Source organism: Chanodichthys erythropterus, chromosome 14, assembly GCF_024489055.1.
Source record: "Chanodichthys erythropterus isolate Z2021 chromosome 14, ASM2448905v1, whole genome shotgun sequence".
Taxonomy (NCBI): domain Eukaryota; kingdom Metazoa; phylum Chordata; class Actinopteri; order Cypriniformes; family Xenocyprididae; genus Chanodichthys; species Chanodichthys erythropterus.
Genome location: NC_090234.1, coordinates 470127 through 492219, shown reverse-complemented (window position 1 = coordinate 492219; position 22093 = coordinate 470127). Strand labels below are relative to the sequence as shown.

Here is a 22093-nt window from a genome sequence, read left to right as displayed (position 1 = left end):
TGAAAGGCTCTTTCACATTTTAATACTCTTCAGAAGATGAAACTCATAACCAATAGTGCTTATGAGATACATTCCCTGCAAACAGACCCGAGGAAGATGATTGGCGAACAACAGACTTACAGACAAAATGTAATCTTTTATAGTGGGCTTTGTGCTGTATGAAATTTATCCTTCATCCTGCATGAGGATTCTTCAAAAATTTCCTTATGTGTTCGACAGAGGAAAGTCATATAGGTTTGAAATCAAGATGTAAACTCAAATCTCTAGTTTTACTGCAGAACATACAGTTCTTGAAAAATGCAGAGTCACAAAAAGCATTGTGGTTAATTAATTTAATGAAATAAATACTACCAGAGAACAAATAACCAGAGAGAAGAGTGAAAGTACAACTGAAATGAAATGACAAAGCATCAGTCATCAGGAAAGAGACATGACTGCATTTTTATGCATATAAAACAAATCTTCATTAATAATTGAAAAGGGAGACAGAGGCATTTCCCAGGGGATTCTCGTCAGATTTGGGATAAACAGAAAGCTCAAGCCAACGCAGAGTTGTACATTTTTTATTGAGAAATACATTTTTGCCTGTTTGCCATTGAGACCTGGAGTGAGTCAGTCACTGAACAACAAAGAAAATACATATTTCCTCTTAGCCAAAAAAAATAAAAAATGGTTAAAGCGCATAAAATTTCACAATAAAAAGAAAACAAAACATTTTAATAATATCCATAAAGGAACTACTGTATATAAAAGTAAAACATTTGTCTATAAATGTGGCTCTGAACAGCTCTCTCACTCTGAGATACAGTGGAAACTCTCGCACATGCCAACAGCTTCTCTTCTGCGAAAATACTCTGCTGACCACATCCACCACAATCGTGTCAGTGAAGGTCAGCTGTGTGAGAATCAGCATAATGAATGGATTCTGATGAGAGGAAGAGATGCAAGTTTGGGAAACTGAGATTGGATACTGATATTTTTCAATGTTTGTGGGCAGAAAAGAGAAAGTGAGGGAAGAGTTAACGCCAACAGTGTGGATATCAGTTATCAGAGCTTTTGAAATGCCAGACAAGCGTTCTTTAAAGGCAGGCCGCTCGAAGCCAAGCCACGGATTGACAGTCTGTTGGGACAGTTCCCTCGAGTGCTCGCTTCTGGATCCCAGCAGATCCAGTGCAGTCTTGAAGCACCCATCCATCACCCATCCTTTTCCTTTAGCCTGTGGATCAACGCTAAGGATTTCTGCAGAGAGGAAAGGTCAGGGATTTTAGGTTCATAACTCTGACAGGCGGGCAGGGCGAGGGTCACAGCGGACGTGACAAACAAAGCCTCTGGGACTGCAGCGGTTTAAAAGGTCAGGCTAAAACTGGAGTCTCTGCCACAATCATAACTGACAGGCTCTTGGCTCATTCATTAGAGTCCTTCCTATTAATTGCTATAATAAAATAACCGTCATCAACTGTACAAACTCTAATATTGCTGGTTTGGCCATAGTGCAGTCACAAGTTTGTACTCTCATGCTTTCATCCAATCAGCAGTCAGGGATGCATTACAAATTACAAGGGGGAAAAAAATAATTGGATGGGGCCATCAGTGCTTTATTCCTGAGAATAATAAGTGTATTGCTCCCCAGTGGGAATATGGAGCTGTCAGTCGGAGTGGCCCAATCCTCGGAGTGCATAGAAACAGGTTCTCCATCTCGTGTTAAGCAATGTGCATATCCACGTCCAGTCCCAAAGTTGGTTGAAGTGGTTTTGGGCAGGGTCGGGTCACAGCGCTAGGAAGGTGGACAGCTTTAATCCATCTCCAGGTCCATAAGCTTGTTTCGGGGGCGAGGCGTGTGCATGGGGTTCCTGGAGAAACAGCAGTGGGCGACAGCAAGCCCCAGCAGCACTGAGAGGAGAGCAGCGATCACAGCAGCGACCACACCGTATCCCACCGGCATCTTCAACGATTCCCACACTTCAGAACAACAAACAATCATCAGTGTCAATCACAAACACACCAGATATGGGAAAATGTGTTGTTCACGATTCTTCATCATTAAAGGTGCCGTAGAACATGTTTTCACAAGATGTAATATAAGTGTAAGGTGTCCCTGAATGTGTCTGTGAAGTTTCAGCTCAAAATACCCCATAGATTTTTTTTATTCATTTTTTTAACTGCCTATTTTGGGGCATCATTAAATATGCGCCGATTCAGGCTGCGGCCCCTTTAAATTCTCGTGCTCCCCGCCCCCGGAGCTGGCGCTTGCCTTAAACAGCATAAACAAAGTTCAGTGTATGCAGTTACGTTGAATGGGTTTATAGCACATTCTCTCTAGACATTGTTAGTTTACTCATTTGCTTGCTCATTGCAAATAGCATTTCTAATATGTTGGAGCTTTTGTGATGTTTGAGCCGATGGACGCACCACATGCGAAAAGTGCGTTTGCAACATATGCTGTATTTTTGTAGGTCCACTAGGTGCCGCTAGTGTCACACAAACAATATACTTTACCTTTAAACGTCTCAGTTTAGGACACAGATCTAAATCAGACATGACAAATAAAATACACCATAGCTTCAATTTAATTGTATGCCAGAAGTACTTTTTAAATTAATAAAAACTATTAATATTAATAATTAGTATTATCAGCCTATTATACATAAAAAATCAAATGTAATTATAATAAATATAAGTAGGCTATAATAAATAAAAATATCAGTATTCTTAAAAAAATAGGTTGAAATTATGCAAACTGATGACTTTAACAAGACTGTCGATTAACATCATCTGATGATGTTCAAAATGATGACACATTAGTTCATTCTTTAACTTGAAGTACATCAGGGTCACATGTGTATTTTTTACACATGTTTTTTAGTTTTTTTTACCCTTTCCAGCGATCGTTTTCAAAAAGTTTTGCATAGCATGTATAAAGTTAGATATGCTGTCAAAGTTAAATGCTTTTGAACACATTTAACTCAGAATGATCTACTATGAAAAAGAGGCTACATGATGGAGGGACACAGGAATATTTCCTGATCAAAAATGAAGAGGTGTGGTTAAAATCAGACTCAGCCAATGGACTAAAACAGTGGTTCCCAAACACATCTCTGGAGCCTCCCCAACGCTGCATGTATCAAACACACCTGATTCAGATCAGCAGCTCTTTAGTCGAGACTCAAAGACCTGAAATATGTGTCAGACAAAGGAGACATGCAAAATGCGCTCCAGGAATGTGTTTTTACATAAAGTTTCATGATTTATAAAATAAATATATATTTTTAACTTCACTTAAAAAAATTAAAGTTGAAATTCAGGGAGTTAGGGTTCAGGACAGCCACCTCCCAATTTAAAGTACCCAATAAATGATTATTTTATATATATTAAGATTACTGATATTTTAAATATTATTGTGGGAATCAATAGATAATAGAAAGGATCTAGTAAAATCTAAAATTTGAATACTTCAATGCATGTTAAATGTGTTTTTGGTTGTGGGACATCAGTTTGCACCAATTCTGTAGAATGGCCCATGCAAGAGGTTAGTCTATAATAAAACACACTGCAAGTTTTTTTTTACCTCAAAGCTCACTACCTAGTTTAAAATATGAGTTCTTGTTTTCCAACCCTCTGAAACACCAGGATCTGAAATCACCCCATTCATGACATTACAGTTTTCCTTTAACATGCCAATAAAGCAGGTGTGTTCTTAATAACTCATGTCTGTCCATCATCACAAGAGTAATAGTGCTGTGAGGATGAGATGTAGAGTAAGATAAGACCGTCTGAAGCGGTTCTGTCCCTGATGTAGACAAAGTGCACCTCCAAAAACTGTGCCTGCCCTTCCAAAAGATCAGATTATAAGAAATGCACGACTGAAGTTTATTTTTTAACGACGTGCCTGAGCAATTGAATGAGAATGTTTTTGTCTCATTTCATAACTCTTTTCTTAATTATTACCAACATGCTGCCATTTTTTCCTAAATATCTTGTATTGAAAGTTACAACAGTGTCAAGTACTTTGAACAATTGTTGCATTGGTCCATTTTAGTTTGGCTCAAACATATATAGCTCTATTACAGCGCTGGCCAATTCGAATATCAAAACACGGATGACGTGCTGAGAGGGAGCACAGCAGTGGGCGTTTACTGTCGTTTCTGAAAGCGGTAACCGTGATTAAGTGTTTGTGACTGAGAGAAAACAAGGATGGAAAATGATCATTTTTACACCTTTTTTGATGCAAAATCTTCATAAACTAACCTCCAGAATCTGAAAATCATTCTATGACCCCTTTAACAATGCCCATTCCCAGACACAACCATCAGGATCCTTACATTGCATTTGGACGGAGAGGAATGATGAAGCAGAGGTGAGGTCCTTCTCCCTGCTCCAGGCTCCAGTAGCAGGGGACAGGAGCCAGGGTGTGGCGCTACAGTAGTATTCTCCCACATCTCTATCCTGAACGCTGTGCAAGCTGAGGACAAACGTGTGCCAGTCGGTGCGCTCGAGGCAGCTGTCATTGGAGCCGCTCTTCTTCACCACCCCCCAGTGGTCCATGCTGATGAGAGGCGGGACTCCTCCGTTATCCACAGCCCATGCTGCACTCCGGAACCAGCGAACGTCAAACGCCATGTCACCTGTGGGACAGACAGGGTAAAACCATTGATGTCAACATGGAAAAAATGACATTTAAACACCTGCCATCACACCATTCTGATCTGTAACACCCTCCGGTGTGATCAAGTGTTGCTCTACAAGACTTGTCATTTAATATCCTGTTTTACTCAGAAGTATGTCTCAAGCAAATCATCATATTACAATGATTTCTGAAGGATTATGTGACACTGAAGACTGGAGTAATTATTTTGCATTCACAGGAATAAATTACAGTTTACTATGCATTCACATGGAAAACAGTTTTAAATAATAACCATATTTCATAATATTAATGTTTTAGAGTATCTTTGATCAAATAAATGCAGCCTTTGTGAGCAGAAGAGACTTGTTTCAAAAGCAACCAAAATAAAAATAAATACATTTCATGATTACTCCTAACTTGAGCGGTGGTGTAACTGTGCGAATGCGTTCAAAAGCGTTCTGCTTCAGCACTCCAAACAGCCGTGGCGGTGCTGCAGATTATACATGTATATGCGCCACAACCACAAGTGTATTCAAGTAGTGTATGGAAAGGAAACAAAGTTAAATGGTGTCTTTCAAGTGGTTCAATAGCATTACAGCTCCATTGAGGAAGCAGAAACACTCCCTGATGATCCGGAGTGAGGCAGGAGATACAAACAGGCCTCTACACGCCGTCCCGCTGCTATGTGTGGAATCTCAATGAAGGCCATTGGGTAATCAGAAACTGACAACCACGAGCGCGGCTCAAGCTCACCACAGCATTCTGATACTAGAGTCAAAACCAAGCTAATAACTAGAAAAATCCCATGGGAGCTGCAGACAACTTATGATTCTTACAGTGACATTTTTTTCAATATCTTGATACTGATTGTGTCTGAAACTGGCTTCAGTGTTTTCAAAGGAACCATAATTTCAACAAATTGTGTATATATTAGGGCTGGACAATAATTCAATATCAATATATATCGCGATATAATTCTTTTCGATAACGGTGATATGATTTTTAAACACATTTCCGGTATTTCGATATACATTACAGCATTTCTCACTGACTTGAGGCGCAGCGGTTAGAAAGAGCAGAACAAGATTGGCTATTTGCGTGATGACGTACACCACAGAGACACGCTGCCATCAGCGTATCTATTGGTTAATATGGTTTGTTTAAAATAGCAACGTGGAAAACAGACAGAGTTCAGATAATGTATGTATCAGTCGATGGATGCGCAAAACGTTACAACAACGATAATCAAAAAGCGTGGACAAAACAGTCACCCTTTGTAAAATGTTAACAGCTAACGTTAGTGCCGTATGCTCTAATGTCCAGTCATTTACGCCTTCATCACCCGGGTGTTGATAGCGCGCGAACGCAGGTGAGACCTGAACAGCACACATTGCTATCTGTGTTTAAACTAAACTCAGTTAAGCCTTGCTGATTTAAACCTTCAAGAACAAGACGCGAAAGAGAGAGAACTCGCACGCGCTATGAGAAGATTTGTGTGCGCTCATCCGAAGCGCGCACACGCTTATTTCAGACAGCGCGCAAATACTGAGTTCTCTTTCAAGTCTTGCGCTTCGACGGCCACATTCATACAAAAAATGATGTCAACATGCCCGTCTTGTCGAGTATCCTAGCAAACATAGTCAGTTATGTCTTAAGTGAACGTATAACAGTCGAGAAAGACAGCGCATGTGTAACAGTATATGTACTGGTTGTCTTAAAGGGAAAAAAAAACTATTCCTGCTGCCTGTTTTTAATGTTAAATCAAATAACAAAGAAATCACTCACTGATCTTGACTAAATAGTTTTTGTAACTTCAATAATGATTCATCTTATATACAGTAAAGATAATATGCAGTGTTATTTTATATTTGATTACTTTATCCATTTTCTGTACCTGAAAACTACTGTTACATACCTGAAAAACCTGAAAAGCACTGTTTATTTTATTTGAATATTTGCTTTATTGTACTTATTTGTGATGTTTCTTGTAGTTTGATTGTTTGTTCTTATTTTCTTTATTTTTATTTGACAGTAGTCCTATTTTTAGGGTCACGGTTTCGGTGCGGTACAGACATCCATTGTGGCCGTTCTTGGCAGTTTTTCTGAGGCTATTATATAGTTCATATCGATATCGGAATTATATCGTATCGACCGAAATTTAGAATTATATCGTGATATAAATTTTGGCCATATCGCCCACCCTAGTATATATTTATTTATAAAACAATTCTTTCCGGTTATTGAATCTGATTGGCTGAGAGTCGTGCGATATTCTAGTGATAACGGCACTCTTTTACCTTTTCACCGTTTGTATCACTCCGCTTTAAGCAACTGTCATGGCGGTCGAGCAAATCCACTGTTTATTTTTTACAACTACTACACTTGTTGTACCACGAACTGTAGTTTTAAGAGTTTTTTAGGTGAGAATGAAATATGTGACTCATATTTAATAGCATCTATTTTACAATTTGTTTAGACGTTTTCGTTTAGACGTTTTAGATATGAGCTCCAGGCCGTCAGCAGCCGTTCGGTGCTCGAGTACCCGCCGAGAACAGCTTCATCTCGGCCAGTGCTTCAGGGATTTGCTGCTGTGTGTTATAGTGGTTAAACATGAGATATAATTCCTTTTGGGTACATAAAACAGGCAGTCTTTGTTCTTATTCATCTATTACTTGTTCCTGAGCAAATTGAATTTAATAATTTAATATGAAGGCTATATGTAACTCTCATCCTGTAGAGCACTGCTTTTGTATGTTTGACTGAATTGTACAATTGTTTATTTCCTATCATTCATAATGGCTATTGTTGTTAATTTAAATATTGTTGATTTATAAATATTATTTTATATAAATAATTTGTTGTATTTGTTATTGAGAAAGGGTCCATTAGTGCTTAATATGGATTGTGTGAAAGTTACATGAATGCGCCATTAGATGGCAGCAAACATTACGAGTGATTATAAATGCAAAGGGACTTTTGTAAACAAAGGACGTTGTTTTAGTGGTTATATAGTACAGTCCAAAAGTTTGGAACCACTAAGATTTTTAATGTTTTTAAAAGAAGTTTCATCTGCTCACCAAGGCTACATTTATTTAATTAAAAATACAGTAAAAAAACAGTAATATTGTGAAACAATTTAAAATAACTGTTTTCTATTTGAATATATTTGACAAAGTAATTTATTCCTGTGATCAAAGCTGAATTTTCAGCATCATTAATCCAGTCTTCAGTGTCACATGATCCTTCAGAAATCATTCTAATATGCTGATCTGCTGCTCAATAAACATCTATGACTATTTTCAATGTTGAAAACAGTTGTTTTTTTCAGGATTCCTTGATGAATAGAAAGTTCAAAAGAACAGCATTTATCTGAAATACAAAGCTTCTGTAGCATTATACACTACCGTTCAAAAGTTTGGGGTCAGTACGAATTTTTATTTTTATTTTTTGAAAAGAAATTAAAGAAATGAATACTTTTATTCAGCAAGGATGCATTAAATCAATCAAAAGTGGCAGTAAAGACATTTATAATGTTACAAAGGATTAGATTTCAGATAAACACTGTTCTTTTGAACTTTATATTCATCAAATAATCCTGAAAAAAATATTGCACACAAATATTTTGTACAATTGTACACATTAAATGTTTCTTGAGCATCAGATCAGCATATTAGAATGATTTCTGAAGGATCATGTGACACTGAAGACTGGATTAATGATGCTGAAAATTCAGCTTTGATCACAGGAATAAATTACTTTGTCAAATATATTCAAATAGAAAACAGTTATTTTAAATTGTAATAATATTTCACAATATTACAGTTTTTTAGTGTATTTTTAATTAAATAAATGTAGCCTTGGTGAGCAGACGAAACTTCTTTTAAAAACATTAAAAATCTTAGTGGTTCTAAACTTTTGGACTGTGTATATTATATATATATATACATAGTTATAGTTATAGTTTCCAGTTGTTCCCAAAGACTTGCTTTTGATAAAACTTTTGTGCGATCCATCTTTGAATCCAATAAATCCCAACAATAATTATATTTTAGCTTTAGAAACTCTACTGTGACTGAAGAGCTTACACATACTGCTGTGGACTGACCATTACAGAAAGACACAAATGATTTTGATAATCACCAATACTGTTAGTTTAGGGCAGCTGTGGCACAGACCTTACTTTGGGTGGTGCTCTAATAAATTTGTTAAACACTGCACACACACACACGTAAACATACACACACTACTGTTTAAAACACTGCCAAATAAAAGTATTAATTGTTTTCAAAAATGTATCCGCACACACACAAGCATGTTAAGATAATTTTTTTGCTGCTATATTGCCAAGTCCTGCTCTCGTTAATACAGTAATCGATTACTTCACAAATCAATCTCCATATTAGAGTTATGATTCATTCCAACCATGACGACGCTAGTTGGGAAATTAAGGAAAGCCTTTGGCACTGCATCGTCATTACTATATATATACAGTATATATGTTATGATCATCAGTGGATGAGGAATGACATGTCCGAACTAGCGCTCGCTTCCGGAGCCCGAGGGTGGGCAAATGACACTCATAAAGGCCGAGTTGACTGTTCCCTACATTCACTGGATAACTGTGCCTTTTCTACATTCATGCCATCTGTAATGATTAATGACTGAACTTTACTGCCTCAAGACAGCATCTAATGCGGATTGCAGTGACGGGTCAGACGTGGGTCGCATTTTAAGCATCACTGCTTTATTAGTGTACACAGATTACACAAAATGACTATTAGGGGGTATTTGCCACACCTCAAACACTTCCGCTGTGAAAAGAGATTTTGAAAAGAGATTTTCACAGCCACGAAACATAAAAAAAAAAAAAAAAAACATTTTCAAAGTAAAACCGTTTTCTTTATTGCCTCCATAGTTTGTGTAGGACTGATGCTGTTCTTCTGCACAGGCTTTTTTCTCTGAACCTCAAGGTCATATGGAGCCTGAGGGAGCAGCACTGTCCTTATTCTCAACCACTGTGAACAATAACTAGGCCAAAATTAGCCTTAAAACGATGTTCTTTCTGCTCTAATCGAGCCCGGAATAAAAGAAGAAGCCCTCTCAGAACTCATGAGCAGCTCTTGACTCGCAGTTTTGGGTTGAGATTGTACTCACGGGTCCTTTCATCTCCCGGCCCTCCGCTTCCCTTCAGCTGAAGCTCATGTTCTTGGATACATTACTTGAGTACGTTACTCAGCCTGTGCGCAAGAACAAGCAGGGCAGGCATTAAGATTTATGAGTTTAATTAAAAATTAAACACTGCAATGTGATTTCACACTACAATGCTGTAGAGGAATAGTTCAACCAGACTTAGCTGAACATGTCGTTCCTAACTTGTATTTTATTATTTTGTACTTTTTGGGTGGAAGACAAAAGTAATCATCATGCAGCTCTGGAGGGATAGTTCAAACAAAAATGAAATTTGTCATCATTTAATGTAACAAAATTAAAGCTGTTCACACCAAGAATGATAACTATAAAGATGACGAAAAAGATATAGTTCTGAAAATCGTTCTAAATATAAAACAATAGCGGAGTCCACACCACAGCTATAATGATGATGACTGCACTTTATTTTACATGTACTTACCTAAGAAAATATTGGGTAATGAAGTCAAGTCAAGTCACCTTTATTTATATAGCGCTTTTTACAATGCAGATTGTGTCAAAGCAGCTTTACAGTGATAACTGGTATATAATTTTGGCTGCACAGCAGCTCTTAAAGAATAGTGTCAATGCAGGCAGATCACAGCAATGTTGAATATCAAATGTCAAGTGTCCCCAACTAAGCAAGCCAAAGGCGACAGCGGCAAGAAACTCAAACTCCAACAGGTACTCCAACAAACTCCAAATACAGGGGTTAAGGTTAGGTTTAGGGGTAGGTTCAGCATTATTACATAAGCACTAGAGCTGGGACTATACAGCGATTCTCGATTCTCGAGTAGCGATACGATGAATCTGGATCGATCCTGATATTTTCTCTCTCAAATCTACTCTGAGCTTAGTTTTAACAGCAGATGGCACTCTAGGCTAGTTTTTAACTGCGCACTCAAATGCTCAAAATGGATTGAGCATGAGTAAATCATGGAGTAATTTTCATTTTTGGGTGCACTATCCCTTTAAATATACTTGCACCTCGGCTCAGAATGCTTTTATGCAGCAGACGACAAATCCTCAGCACTTGCTTATAATCAACAGAGCGATATTATGGTGTGGACGCAGATATTGTTATCATTATAGTTCTCATTCTTGGTGTGAACGGGACTTCTTTATTTCTTTTGTGGAACATGAAGATATATTGACAAAAGTCTGTTTTTTGTCCACACAATGGAAGTCACTGTGTTTCAATGCTGTTCAATGAGGGTGAGAAAATGATAACAGAATTTTATTTTTGGGTGGACTATCCCTTTAATTTGCTTTAAATGGCTAGTTCACCCAAAAATGAAAATTCTGTCATTAATTACTCACCCTCATGTTGTTCCACACCCGTAAGACCTTCGTTGATCTTGAACACAAATTAAGATATTTTAGTTGAAATCCGATGGCTCCGTGAGGCCTCCATAGCCAGCAATGACACTTCCTCTCTCAAGATCCATTAATGTACTAAAATCATATTTAAATCAGTTCATGTGAGTACAGTGGTTCAATATTAATATTATAAAGCGACAAGAATATTTTTGGTGCGCCAAAAAAACTAAATAACAACTTATATAGTGATGGCCGATTTCAAAACACTGCTTCAGGAAGATTCGGAGCACAAATGAATCAGTGTGTCGAATCAGCTGTTCGGAGCGCCTAAGTCACGTGATTTCAGCCGTTTGGCGGTTTGACCCACGATCCGAATCATGATTTGACACACTGATTCATTTATGATCCGATGCTTCATGAAGCAGTGTTTTGAAATCGGCCATCACTAAATAATTTTTTTTTGGTGCACCAAAAATATTCTTGTGGCTTTATAATATTAATATTGAACCACTGTACTCACATGAACTGATTTAAATATGATTTTAGTACATTAATGGATCTTGAGAGAGGAAGTGTCATTGCTGGCTATGGAGGCCTCACGGAGCCATCGGATTTCAACTAAAATATCTTAATTTGTGTTCAGAAGATGAATGAAAGTCTTACGGGTGTGAAACGACATGAGGGTGAGTAATTAATGACAGAAATTTCATTTTTGGGTGAACTAACCCTTTACATATTGTGTGGCTTCACAAGCCTTGGAATATAGTGCATGAGTTGTGTGGACTATTTCTACAGAAAATAAGACAGGATTGGGATGACATACAGGTGAGTAAAAGATGACTGAGCTACACTTTAAAAACACAAATCCTGAGAGACGCACTGTAGAGTCTCCGTGGGGATTACACTTAAAGAAACACAATAGAAACAGAACCTTTTCCTTCAGGGCGGCAATCTTTTCAGAATCCCAACAATAAAAGCAGCACAAAAACATCTCTCATTTCTCTACACTGTACAGTGAAAAGAGAAGTGTGAACATTGTGCTGACATGTATCTATGACTGCAGCATGTGTGTGCCTGCCTGTGGCTACAGACTGATGAGGGAGGAACATGAGTGTTACCCAACATTCAGCCACAAGAGTGCAACATTTCTGACTGATTCGATCACAGCAGGCAATGGCACCGACAGCAGCCCGCAGGTCTGTATGTTCCCCGACACGTTTAGGATCACTAAACACATAAACATCCAACAGGAAACAGCAGTGCTTGAAAGTTCTAACCATGTGAGCCGTGACAAATTTCCACCGAAAAGCAATTTGTCGGTCCACAATAAATGAGGCACGACGTGGCACAAATCAATCACAAAACACAGTCACTTCCTGACACTCACAGCTAAACTCTGCATTGGGTGTGGATGTATTAGGTTTCATGTTATCTTTATTTGTAGGCCCTTTTTGTGTTTTCTGCACTAATTATAGGAAAACACTTATTACACTGTAAAATAGTCATATTTTAAACAAAACTAGAGCTGCACGATTAATAGTTAAAAGGAATGACACAATCTCATTCCTAAATAACAACGATTAAACCTTTGACAAAATCACAGCCAAACATTCAGATCGGTGTCGGTGCTGCCGCTGATCCAGAGAGAGCAGTTGTCAAGTATAGATATGAAAGAGCTTCACAAGCAGTGTTTTTAACCACACAGTATCATTATTTCTGTGTTACAATATTCATATTCTCACAGTACTGGGAGAAAAGTTTATAGTTGGGATATAAACACTGATGATGTCGATGATAGTGATCAAAATAGAGCAAATCACCTATTTAAAGTAACTTGATGCTTCTAATAATAATTGTATCGATTACATTGTCATGCCAGTAGGTGTCGACAAGTGACTTAAGTGTTTGTTCATTCAAGAGATTCGTTCAAAAAAAAAAAAAAAAAACGCTGATTCATCCAATAAAAAAGTGAAGAATTTATGAGTTGAATCCTTAAAGGGTTAGTTCACCCAAAAATGAAAATTTTGTCATTAATGACTCACCCTCATGTCGTTCCACACCCATAAGACCTCCGTTCATCTTCTGAACACAGTTTAAGATATTTTAGATTTAGTCCGAGAGCTTTCTGTCCCTCCATTGAAAATGTTTGTACGTTATACTGTCCATGTCCAGAAAGATAATAAAAACATCATCAAAGTAGTCCATGTGACATCAGTGGGTTAGTTAGAAGTTTTTAAAGCATCGAAAATACATTTTGGTCCAAAAATAACAAAAACTATGACTTTCTGCCGACAGATGAAAGGATTCAATGGAATCAGTTCAATGGAATCAGTTCAATGGAATCGATTCAATGGAATCGATTCAATGGAAAGGATTCCGGAAGAGAAGACAATGCTGAATAAAATCGTAGTTTTTGTTATTTTTGGACCAAAATATATTTTCAATGCTTCAAAAACTTCTAACTAACCCACTGATGTCACATGGACTACTTTGATGATGTTTTTATTACCTTTCTGGACATGGACAGTATAACGTACATACATGTTCAATGGAGGGACAGAAAGCTCTCGGACTAAATCTAAAATATCTTAAACTGTGTTCTGAAGATGAACGGAGGTCTTACGGGTTTGGAACGACATGAGGGTGAAGTTTTTATTAAATAATTTGTTCAGAATCATTAAACATTGCAGCAATTAACATTTTGTCTGAACCTCTAGTAAATTATGTAAGTTATTTTAGTTGTCTGTTCAGAATTGTGGGAGAATCGTGATTCAGTTTTAAAAACCAAAAATTATGATTCTCAATTTATCCACAATCGTGCAGCTCTAAACAGAACAAATATTTCTAAACAGTTTTTTGAAGTTGATATCATAATTAATAAGCTAAAACAATTTATAAACAAGAGGTTGTGTAGAACTTTAAAGTCACCATAAAATCCTAATTTTAAATTTATGGAAATTACTACATTTATTATGAATAATTTATCTGTGCACATCATTATTTTTTTAAATCCATGTGCCTCAATCTTGAATCAAAATAACTCTCCTTGTCTTCTCTAACATCTCTTCTCTTTTCTTCTCAACCTCACTCACACGAGATCCACCAATAGCAAACCTCAACCATCCAATCAATTCCCCACAGACAAAATCAAGCCCTGCCCTTTCCAGAAGCCGTTTCTTTGGGATATACGTCACAATAGGGAGGAAAAGACTAATTGCAACTAGTGTATTATGCCGAGTGTAAATGACAGATGTTCCAATTCTACCAAAATCTGAAGCAAGCACCAGTTTACCACAAGGCCCAGGATTCATGACATTTTACACTTCATACACCCTTTGTGGGTTTGTTTATTATAGATTTTCAGCTACTAATAAGAGCAATACTTTTAAAAGAGAGTTCCATTTTACCACATTTAAATGGATTCCACAGATTTTCACCAAGAATGTGTGCTAAAATGCCGACTTCTCAATAGTACGCTTGCTATGTTGACCAAGGCAGTCTCACGCGTGAAGTTTAAGCACTTTTGAAAAGACTGCTAAAAGCTCATTATAAAGAAACACTTCAACTTACTACCCCACATTACTGTGCATACCGTATTTATGAGTAACTATTAAACAACAGAAACAAAAGGAAAAGACGTGATACAGGATGTGACTCAGGGGGCAAAGTTGAGGTATTAGTTTATAATATTACCTGTGAATAACTGCAAAAACCACACCCACTAACCATGAGCAACAACATGTGACTTCTGAGGTGCTGATGAATAAACTGAATATGGATGACTTAATTCAAAAGGTTCAACCTGAATATTGATATTAAAACATGCCAAAACATGCCATCCAGAGAGCTTACAAGGTGAGAGCGGATTAAGGCCAGAAACTGAACAGTGCAGAGATGCTAAAATGACTGGCAAAAAGCTAAAAAGTGTTTTACAAAAAAACTTTGAATAATTAAAATTGTTAAAGCACTTGGTTACTTTTGAGATTCAGTTCGTACATCAATGCTTTAGGCAGAATGTGACATTGTGAAGTCATTCTCACAAAAGCTGTCAAGAACATGTCAGAAACATTTCCCCAAAAATATGTACAATAAAATCTCAGTCTGGTTACTTATAAGAATTTGGACATAAACCAAAATTAAAATGCAATGTCATTGGATTAGATCAATAATCAAACTAAATCACATTTGTTTTTAAAAATCTGAATGTTTGAAATTATAAAAGAGAAAAACTCTAGTAGGATTTTCTTGAAGATGCCATTTAGTTTTATCTTCTTTTTACACAAAGAAATCCATTCGTTTATTAACATTCTAAAAAACTTTATATCATATAAATTGTACTGTATATTTATTCTCTCTTGCACTGCACAAACAGTACTTGCCAGTGTTAGGAGAAGCGTTCAGGATGGAAATGATGCACTTCATCTGGACCGTGTCTCCTGGTAACACACTGTTTGCTTCTGAATGAATGGATATGTTGAACACTGGACCTGCAGAGGGGGAACACACACACACACACACACACACACACACACACATTCAGTTTTTAAAGTCTACCAAGATTGCATAGTCTTTAAGTGGCTGTTGAAGACTTCTATATTGATAAACATTTCAAAAATCAGCTTCTTCATAGTTGTGTTTAGTTCTAGTTCATACAAAATGGAGTAAAAGAGTGAGAGAGGCTCCGTTCCAAAACTTAGTGAGCCTCTCAGTCTATTGTCTACACAGGGAGCATCCTGACTGAATTTGAATATCAAAAGTGATTGAATTGTAAAATTCCACACAGTGAAACTCAAAATAGTGCTTTGCAGGAGAGATTCATTTCTCTACTGATTTCAAAAGACGCAATGATGCCGTACTCTGCATATTAAAGTGAAAAACACACAAATATTGGTCCATTTTAATTAGTCTAAACTATTATAGATACTTTAACAGTGAATGAAAGATAGCTGCAGGGATGATGTATTTTTGTAGGGCAAAATCCAAAAAAGGGTTCCCTTCATCCCAAATTATTTTTATTTTTTTAATTTTTATTAAAAGCCTGAAATAAACAGAGCTTGTGTTAACCACAGATGTTTTATTCTACAACATAAAATACGTCTTTAATACCACTTTTGATTAAAGCGTTTACTTTTCCCAGACAACCTCTGCAGTCACATTTAGACACTTGATGGCAAACATCTTTTTCAAGACATTAAACTTCATCAGCATCCGCTTTTACAGCCTCACTGTGTTTATAATCACACTCTTGCATATTATTCTAACTCAAACTTTCAGGGATAAACTTTTTTTTTTTTTTTTTTAAATGTTGGTGATGTTGTGACCATGGTGTAGTTCCCTAATGTAGGCTACATTAGCTTTTTTCTTCTGGTGATTGTATTTAGGCTTCAAAATTCGTGAAAAATCTCTCAAGATTATCAGGATGAACAAAACTTTGATGAATCATAAACTTTTGTTTGGTCACAGACCATATTGGGGTTTCTATTGAAAAAACAAACACACACACACAAAAAAAAAAAAACCCACAGGGTGACGCTAACTTCCGGGTTGGCCAATAAAAATATGTGATGACGCAGCGCTCTGAAATTATATATATATATATATATATATATATATATATATATATATATATATATATATATATATATATATATATATATATATAAAATCAAAATCAATTCTGCCATGTTGGATTTATTTTTTCCATAAAAGGATAGCCTTCATTGTGGAGGATACATGCGGTTTGGCCTTAGAATTTGGCCTCCAGCTTTTGGAACAAACTTTCACATCAGGAGTGTGTCTATGATGTTTTAAAAATGCTGCCTGTGAACGAGAGAGTGTGCGAGTGATTAAGAGAGAGAGAGAGAGAGTCTGTGGACAGCAGGAATCTGCCCTGAGGGAGAGACTATAGAGCTCTAGTCATCCAGAAGCAGACATGAAGAGGGAAGTACAGAATTAGAGAGTGAGAGGTAACATGACCCAGCTGTAAACACACCTACAGGCAGTTCAGCATCACCCAATGAGTGCTCAAGCTCACTGTATTCGGAGTCTAGTTAGCATGGTAATACCTGTGTGCACAAAGGCAATCTCAATCTTGTTGGACTCCGCGCTGACGGCTTTGATCCATTCTTGTTTCTGATCCCGTGTCCAGGCCGTGACATCGCAGTAATAGAATCCGCGATCTGTGTCCTGGGCCCCATACAGACGGAAGCGGTACTCGAGCTGCCCGGTCTTCTCCAGAACCACGCTGTCGATCCGGCTCGGCTCGCTCCACTCCTCTGACTGCAGGACCGAGTCTTGGCTGAGTGACAGCATTTTCCGGGACTTGCCTCCAAAGATCTCCTCGAAACGGATGAGAACGGTGTAGCCGGGATTCCTCAGGTGCTGACCCGTCACCTGACAGGTCATCTCAAACGTGGATCCAGCAGTCGAAGCTTCTCTCACACGGTGGGCTACTACTTGCAAAACTGGAACTGAACAGACCACACAAAAATACATCATTAAAACATTTGTAAAGTCCCCAAACTTCCCTCAAAGAGACAGGGATATATATATACATTTTTGTACATAAATCTATCTGAAAGCAAGAACTGTGGGAATAGCCAGAACACAGCAGAACCAAGTTTAGGCCAAGCAGTTGAGAGCAGATATAAATAATTGTACAGCTTTGACCAGTGGGTGAGGGGGTCACAAAACACATCTGAAGAACAATTTTTTTTTAAGAGTAGCAGTGGGAAAACTATACGGCAAAATTGGCAAAAATGTAACAAATGGGGCATCAATGAATTCTGTTTAACTCAAGCAATATTGAAGAGACTTCAAGGCATTAAAATAAACTTTCTTCTTGTTTCAACTTTCATCCCTTCTGCAAAAGCCCACAGTTAGAGGTCTATGCAGATTTTTCAGGCCCAATCCTGTAAGGTTCTGTCTCTCTGTGGTGTCATAGGCTCCTTTGTCTAATTCCTCAACAACGGACCTCACCTTGTTGCATTCGTCACAGCAGGAAACAGGATGCTACTTTGCCTCACTGTTTCTTGCAATTGAAAGCCATTAAAAATACTGAACCATGTGTCGGTTGAGGAAGATTTTTTTACTTTTAACTTTATCTAATTTTAATTAATCATAACTAACATTTCTTTCCTCAAAAGGATAACATTTATACATGTTTTAATACTGAATGTCTCGAACACTTTGGCCAGAATTACTGTGTCTGAAAATAACAAAAGGAGAAATAAAACTAGACAGGTGTCCAGTGTATGTCCAACCTCATGATCAAGGTATCCAGATTGGCTACCACACCTTTAGGACCTTCGTTTATCTTTGGAACACAAATTAAGATATTTTTGATGAAATCCGATGGCTCCGTGAGGCCTGCATAGCCAGCAATGACATTTCCTCTCTCAAGATCCATTAATGTACTAAAAACATATTTAAATCAGTTCATGTGAGTACAGTGGTTCAATATTAATATTATAAAGCCACGAGAATATTTTTGGTGCGCCAAAAAAACAAAATAACGACTTATATAGTGATTGCCGATTTCAAAACACTGTTTCAGGAAGCTTCGGATCATAAATGAATCAGTGTATTGAATCCGCCAAAGTCACGTGATTTCAGCAGTTTGGCGGTTTGACACGTGATCTGAATCAGGATTCGACAAAAAAGATTCATAACACTCCGACGCTTCCTGAAGCAGTGTTTTGAAATCGGCCATCACTATATAAGTCGTTATTTTGTTTTTTTGGCACACCAAAAATATTCTCGTGGCTTTATAATATTAATATTGAACCACTGTACTCACATGAACTGATTTAAATATGTTTTTAGTACATTAATGGATCTTGAGAGAGGAAATGTCATTGCTGGCTATGGAGGGTTTCATCAAAAATATCTTAATTTGTGTTCTGAAGATGAATGAAGGTCTTACGGGTGTGGAACGACATGAGGGTGAGTAATTAATGACATTATTTTCATTTTTGGGTGAACTAACCCTTTAATATTATGAAGTGACTAGAATACTTTTTGTACGCATAAACAAAACAAAAATAACTTTATTCCAGCTATCTACATTGCAGCGCTTCCAGGATCTACATCAGAATGCTGGTTCAGTATTGGCCGATGCCTGGTCACGTGAGCAGCACGACACATTCATGTGATGCTGACGCAGGAGCCAGCCAATAATGAACTGGCCTTCAGACATAAACAAGGAAGTCATGCACTGCGCCAACTGTGTTGGAGACTAACAAGGAAGAGGAAAAGTTTTTGAATATAGTAATTATGTTTGTTTTGTTTTTGCATATAAAAAAGTATTCTCATCTCTTCATAACATTAAGATTGAACCACTGCAGTCATGTCGACTGTTTTAACAATGTCTTTAGTACCTTTCTGGACCTTGAATGATGCCAATTATGTTGCAGTCTATGGTGGACAAAAAATATCTCTGAAGATGAATGAAGGTCTTACGGGTGTGGAGCGACATGAGGGGGAGTAATTAATGACGGAAGTTTCATTTTTGGGTGAACTAACCCTTTAAATCAGGTGCGTAGGGGAATTTCTACCACACTGTAAATAAAGTGTCTGCACCTTAAAAACAAAATACATTTGAGCATCTTTTAATTTATTTTCAGATATTTATATTCTGCAGAAGTCCCACAAGTCTTTATTTCTTTATCTCAATGACCTCTATTTGGAGACTCACCAGTAAAATTTGAAAGAGATTGACTGGAAATCCTTCAAAGATTTCAAAGACTTCAGATGAAGTGCAAAAATCATCATATTTTGGTAAAGATTTGACAAAATTTGTAGGAGCAGCATCAAGATATAATCATAGTGAATTCCATGCCTAGATGACATAGTTCATAGGAAATGAGCTGTTGGTGCTGCTAGTGGATTTAAGAGATCGATCCCAAAATTGCTCCAAAAAAAATGATTAGACACTCCTCAATTAGTGTGCCAAATTTCACAGCTTTTTGCCATATGGTTCTACCCTGCCAGAAATGAACTAACAGATGCCATCACACCTTACTACGGCGCTCGCCACCTAACAAGTATCAGAAATGTAAATTTTGTCAGTATCAGATATAGTTTCAGAGCACAGTATCAGTGACATCAAGGGTGCAGTGGAAAGCGTCCAGTCCCAGACAGAGCGGCCATTGTGTGTCTTCACAGAGAAGACGCCATCAGACACAATTAAAGTCATTTACTCTAATCCCTTATTGAGTGCTGAAAATGAGAGACACTAAGAGACTTTCAAACTCCAAGCTTTGATGCATGCTTTTTAAACAGTGCTATAAGTGGTACAACTCTCGGCCTCAGATGCTGGGAGCTCTGAGCTCATGGGCTAAAAATGAAATATCAGAACAGCGACTGCAAATCCTAAAAGGACAGGATAAGGGACAGTGAAGTTGCTGCTAAATGCGCTGGCTAAGTGTGTTTCTGGCCAAAGAAATGTTTCATCTTTATCAAATTAGATGTAATAGACAATAAAATGAAGGAATTTAGTGCTTACTCTTTGGTATCCACTGAACAGTAGCCAGAGTTGATTGGACCTCCTTCACTTTTTCCCATCCACCTTGCCGGGTGGGCATCCATGCGGTCACCATGCAGGAATAAGAGCCCATGTCTGCATCTTGAGTCTGGAGCATTCGCAGAACGAAGACGTTGGACTCTTTCCTGGTCACCGCTATGTCCCCGCTGTCCAGCCTCTGCTGGTACTCATTTCCAGCAATCAGAGCTCCTTGCTCATTCAGGGAGGCTATAGTGATCTTCTTCTGAGGTACGTCTCCAGGTGCGTTTGTAGAGTAAGTCCAGGTCACGCCCAGGCGGCCATCTTGAAGGTGGAGGAGGTCGACCACCTGACAGCGCAGTTCAGTGGGTTCGCTGGTGGACTGAGGCTTCAGAGAGGCTGTAAGGTTCACCTTAAACTGCAGCTCTGTGGGACAGGAAAGGAAAATAAAGACAATCAGTCACACATAACACTTGCGAGATCTACAGCTAATGATTAAGCATGAACTACACTCTAAAAAATCTTGGGTTATTTTTTCTACCCAAGTCCTGGGTTGAGCTTTTTGGGTCATTTTTTGGGTTATTTTTCCAGTGTTTGGGTAGTTTTTGTGTTACCCAGCTCCTGGGTCAGACATAACCCAGGGGTTGAGTTATTAATCGCGGGCTTTTTGCGCCCTCTTCAGGAGAGAGCAGTGCAGCTCCGTCAAATTGTGCATGTCTTCGGTAAAATACAGGTTTGCGTACATTTTATTTGATCTAAAAATATGTTATTGTTCTGTATATCAGTTAATTTTATGCAAAGCAACATAAAGGGGCATGATGTGAGTCACCTAAACGAGTGTCACATTGGTCTTTTCACGTGATGGAAACGCCTGATGCCTTGCAAAAAATGTTATGATTTTATTCAAAAAGATAAACAACCCAATTTGCTGGGTAAAATTAACCCAACATGTGTTCTGTCCTATATTTACCCAGCTCTTGTTTTTAACCCAGTGTTTTTTAGAGTGTATGTCACCAAATGAATTGCATAAAAACGTCTTTCATTAATTTTCAGATATATTTCCCCCGAACCTGGCATGAAATGAAAGTTGTGATTTCTTCCCTATTGTGATATCTTTACTTCAGAATGAAAATTTCCTGATAATTCACTCACCCCCATGTCATCCAAGATGTTCATGTCTTTCTTTCTTCAGTGGAAAAGTAATTAAGGTTTTTGAGGAAAACATTCTAGGATTTTTCTCCATATAGTGGACTTCACTGGGGTTCAACGGGTTGATGGTCCAAATGTCAGTTTCAGTGCAGCTTCAAAGAGCTCTACATGATCCCAGACGAGGAATAAGGGTCTTATCTAGAGAAACAATCACTCATTTTCTAAAAAATATAAAAATTATATACTTTTTAACCACAAATGCTCATCTTGCACTGCTCTGTGATGCGCCACGCATTACGTAATCATGTTGG

General features: G+C 37.7%; 1 protein-coding gene across 1 annotated transcript in view; it reads right to left on the bottom strand.

Annotated features, from left to right (window-relative positions):
• Positions 1-327: 327 nt before the first annotated feature.
• LOC137036142 (prostaglandin F2 receptor negative regulator-like) overlaps positions 328-22093 on the bottom strand; it is a 42703-nt gene continuing 20937 nt past the window's right edge. The window contains exons 4-8 of the mRNA XM_067410160.1: positions 20637-21059; positions 17197-17601; positions 15511-15618; positions 4320-4622; positions 328-1959 (exon numbers count right to left, since the gene is read on the bottom strand). Coding sequence (XP_067266261.1) covers positions 1793-1959; positions 4320-4622; positions 15511-15618; positions 17197-17601; positions 20637-21059 — 1406 coding nt within the window. The 3' untranslated portion in view covers positions 328-1792. The remainder of the gene's footprint in view (positions 1960-4319; positions 4623-15510; positions 15619-17196; positions 17602-20636; positions 21060-22093) is intronic.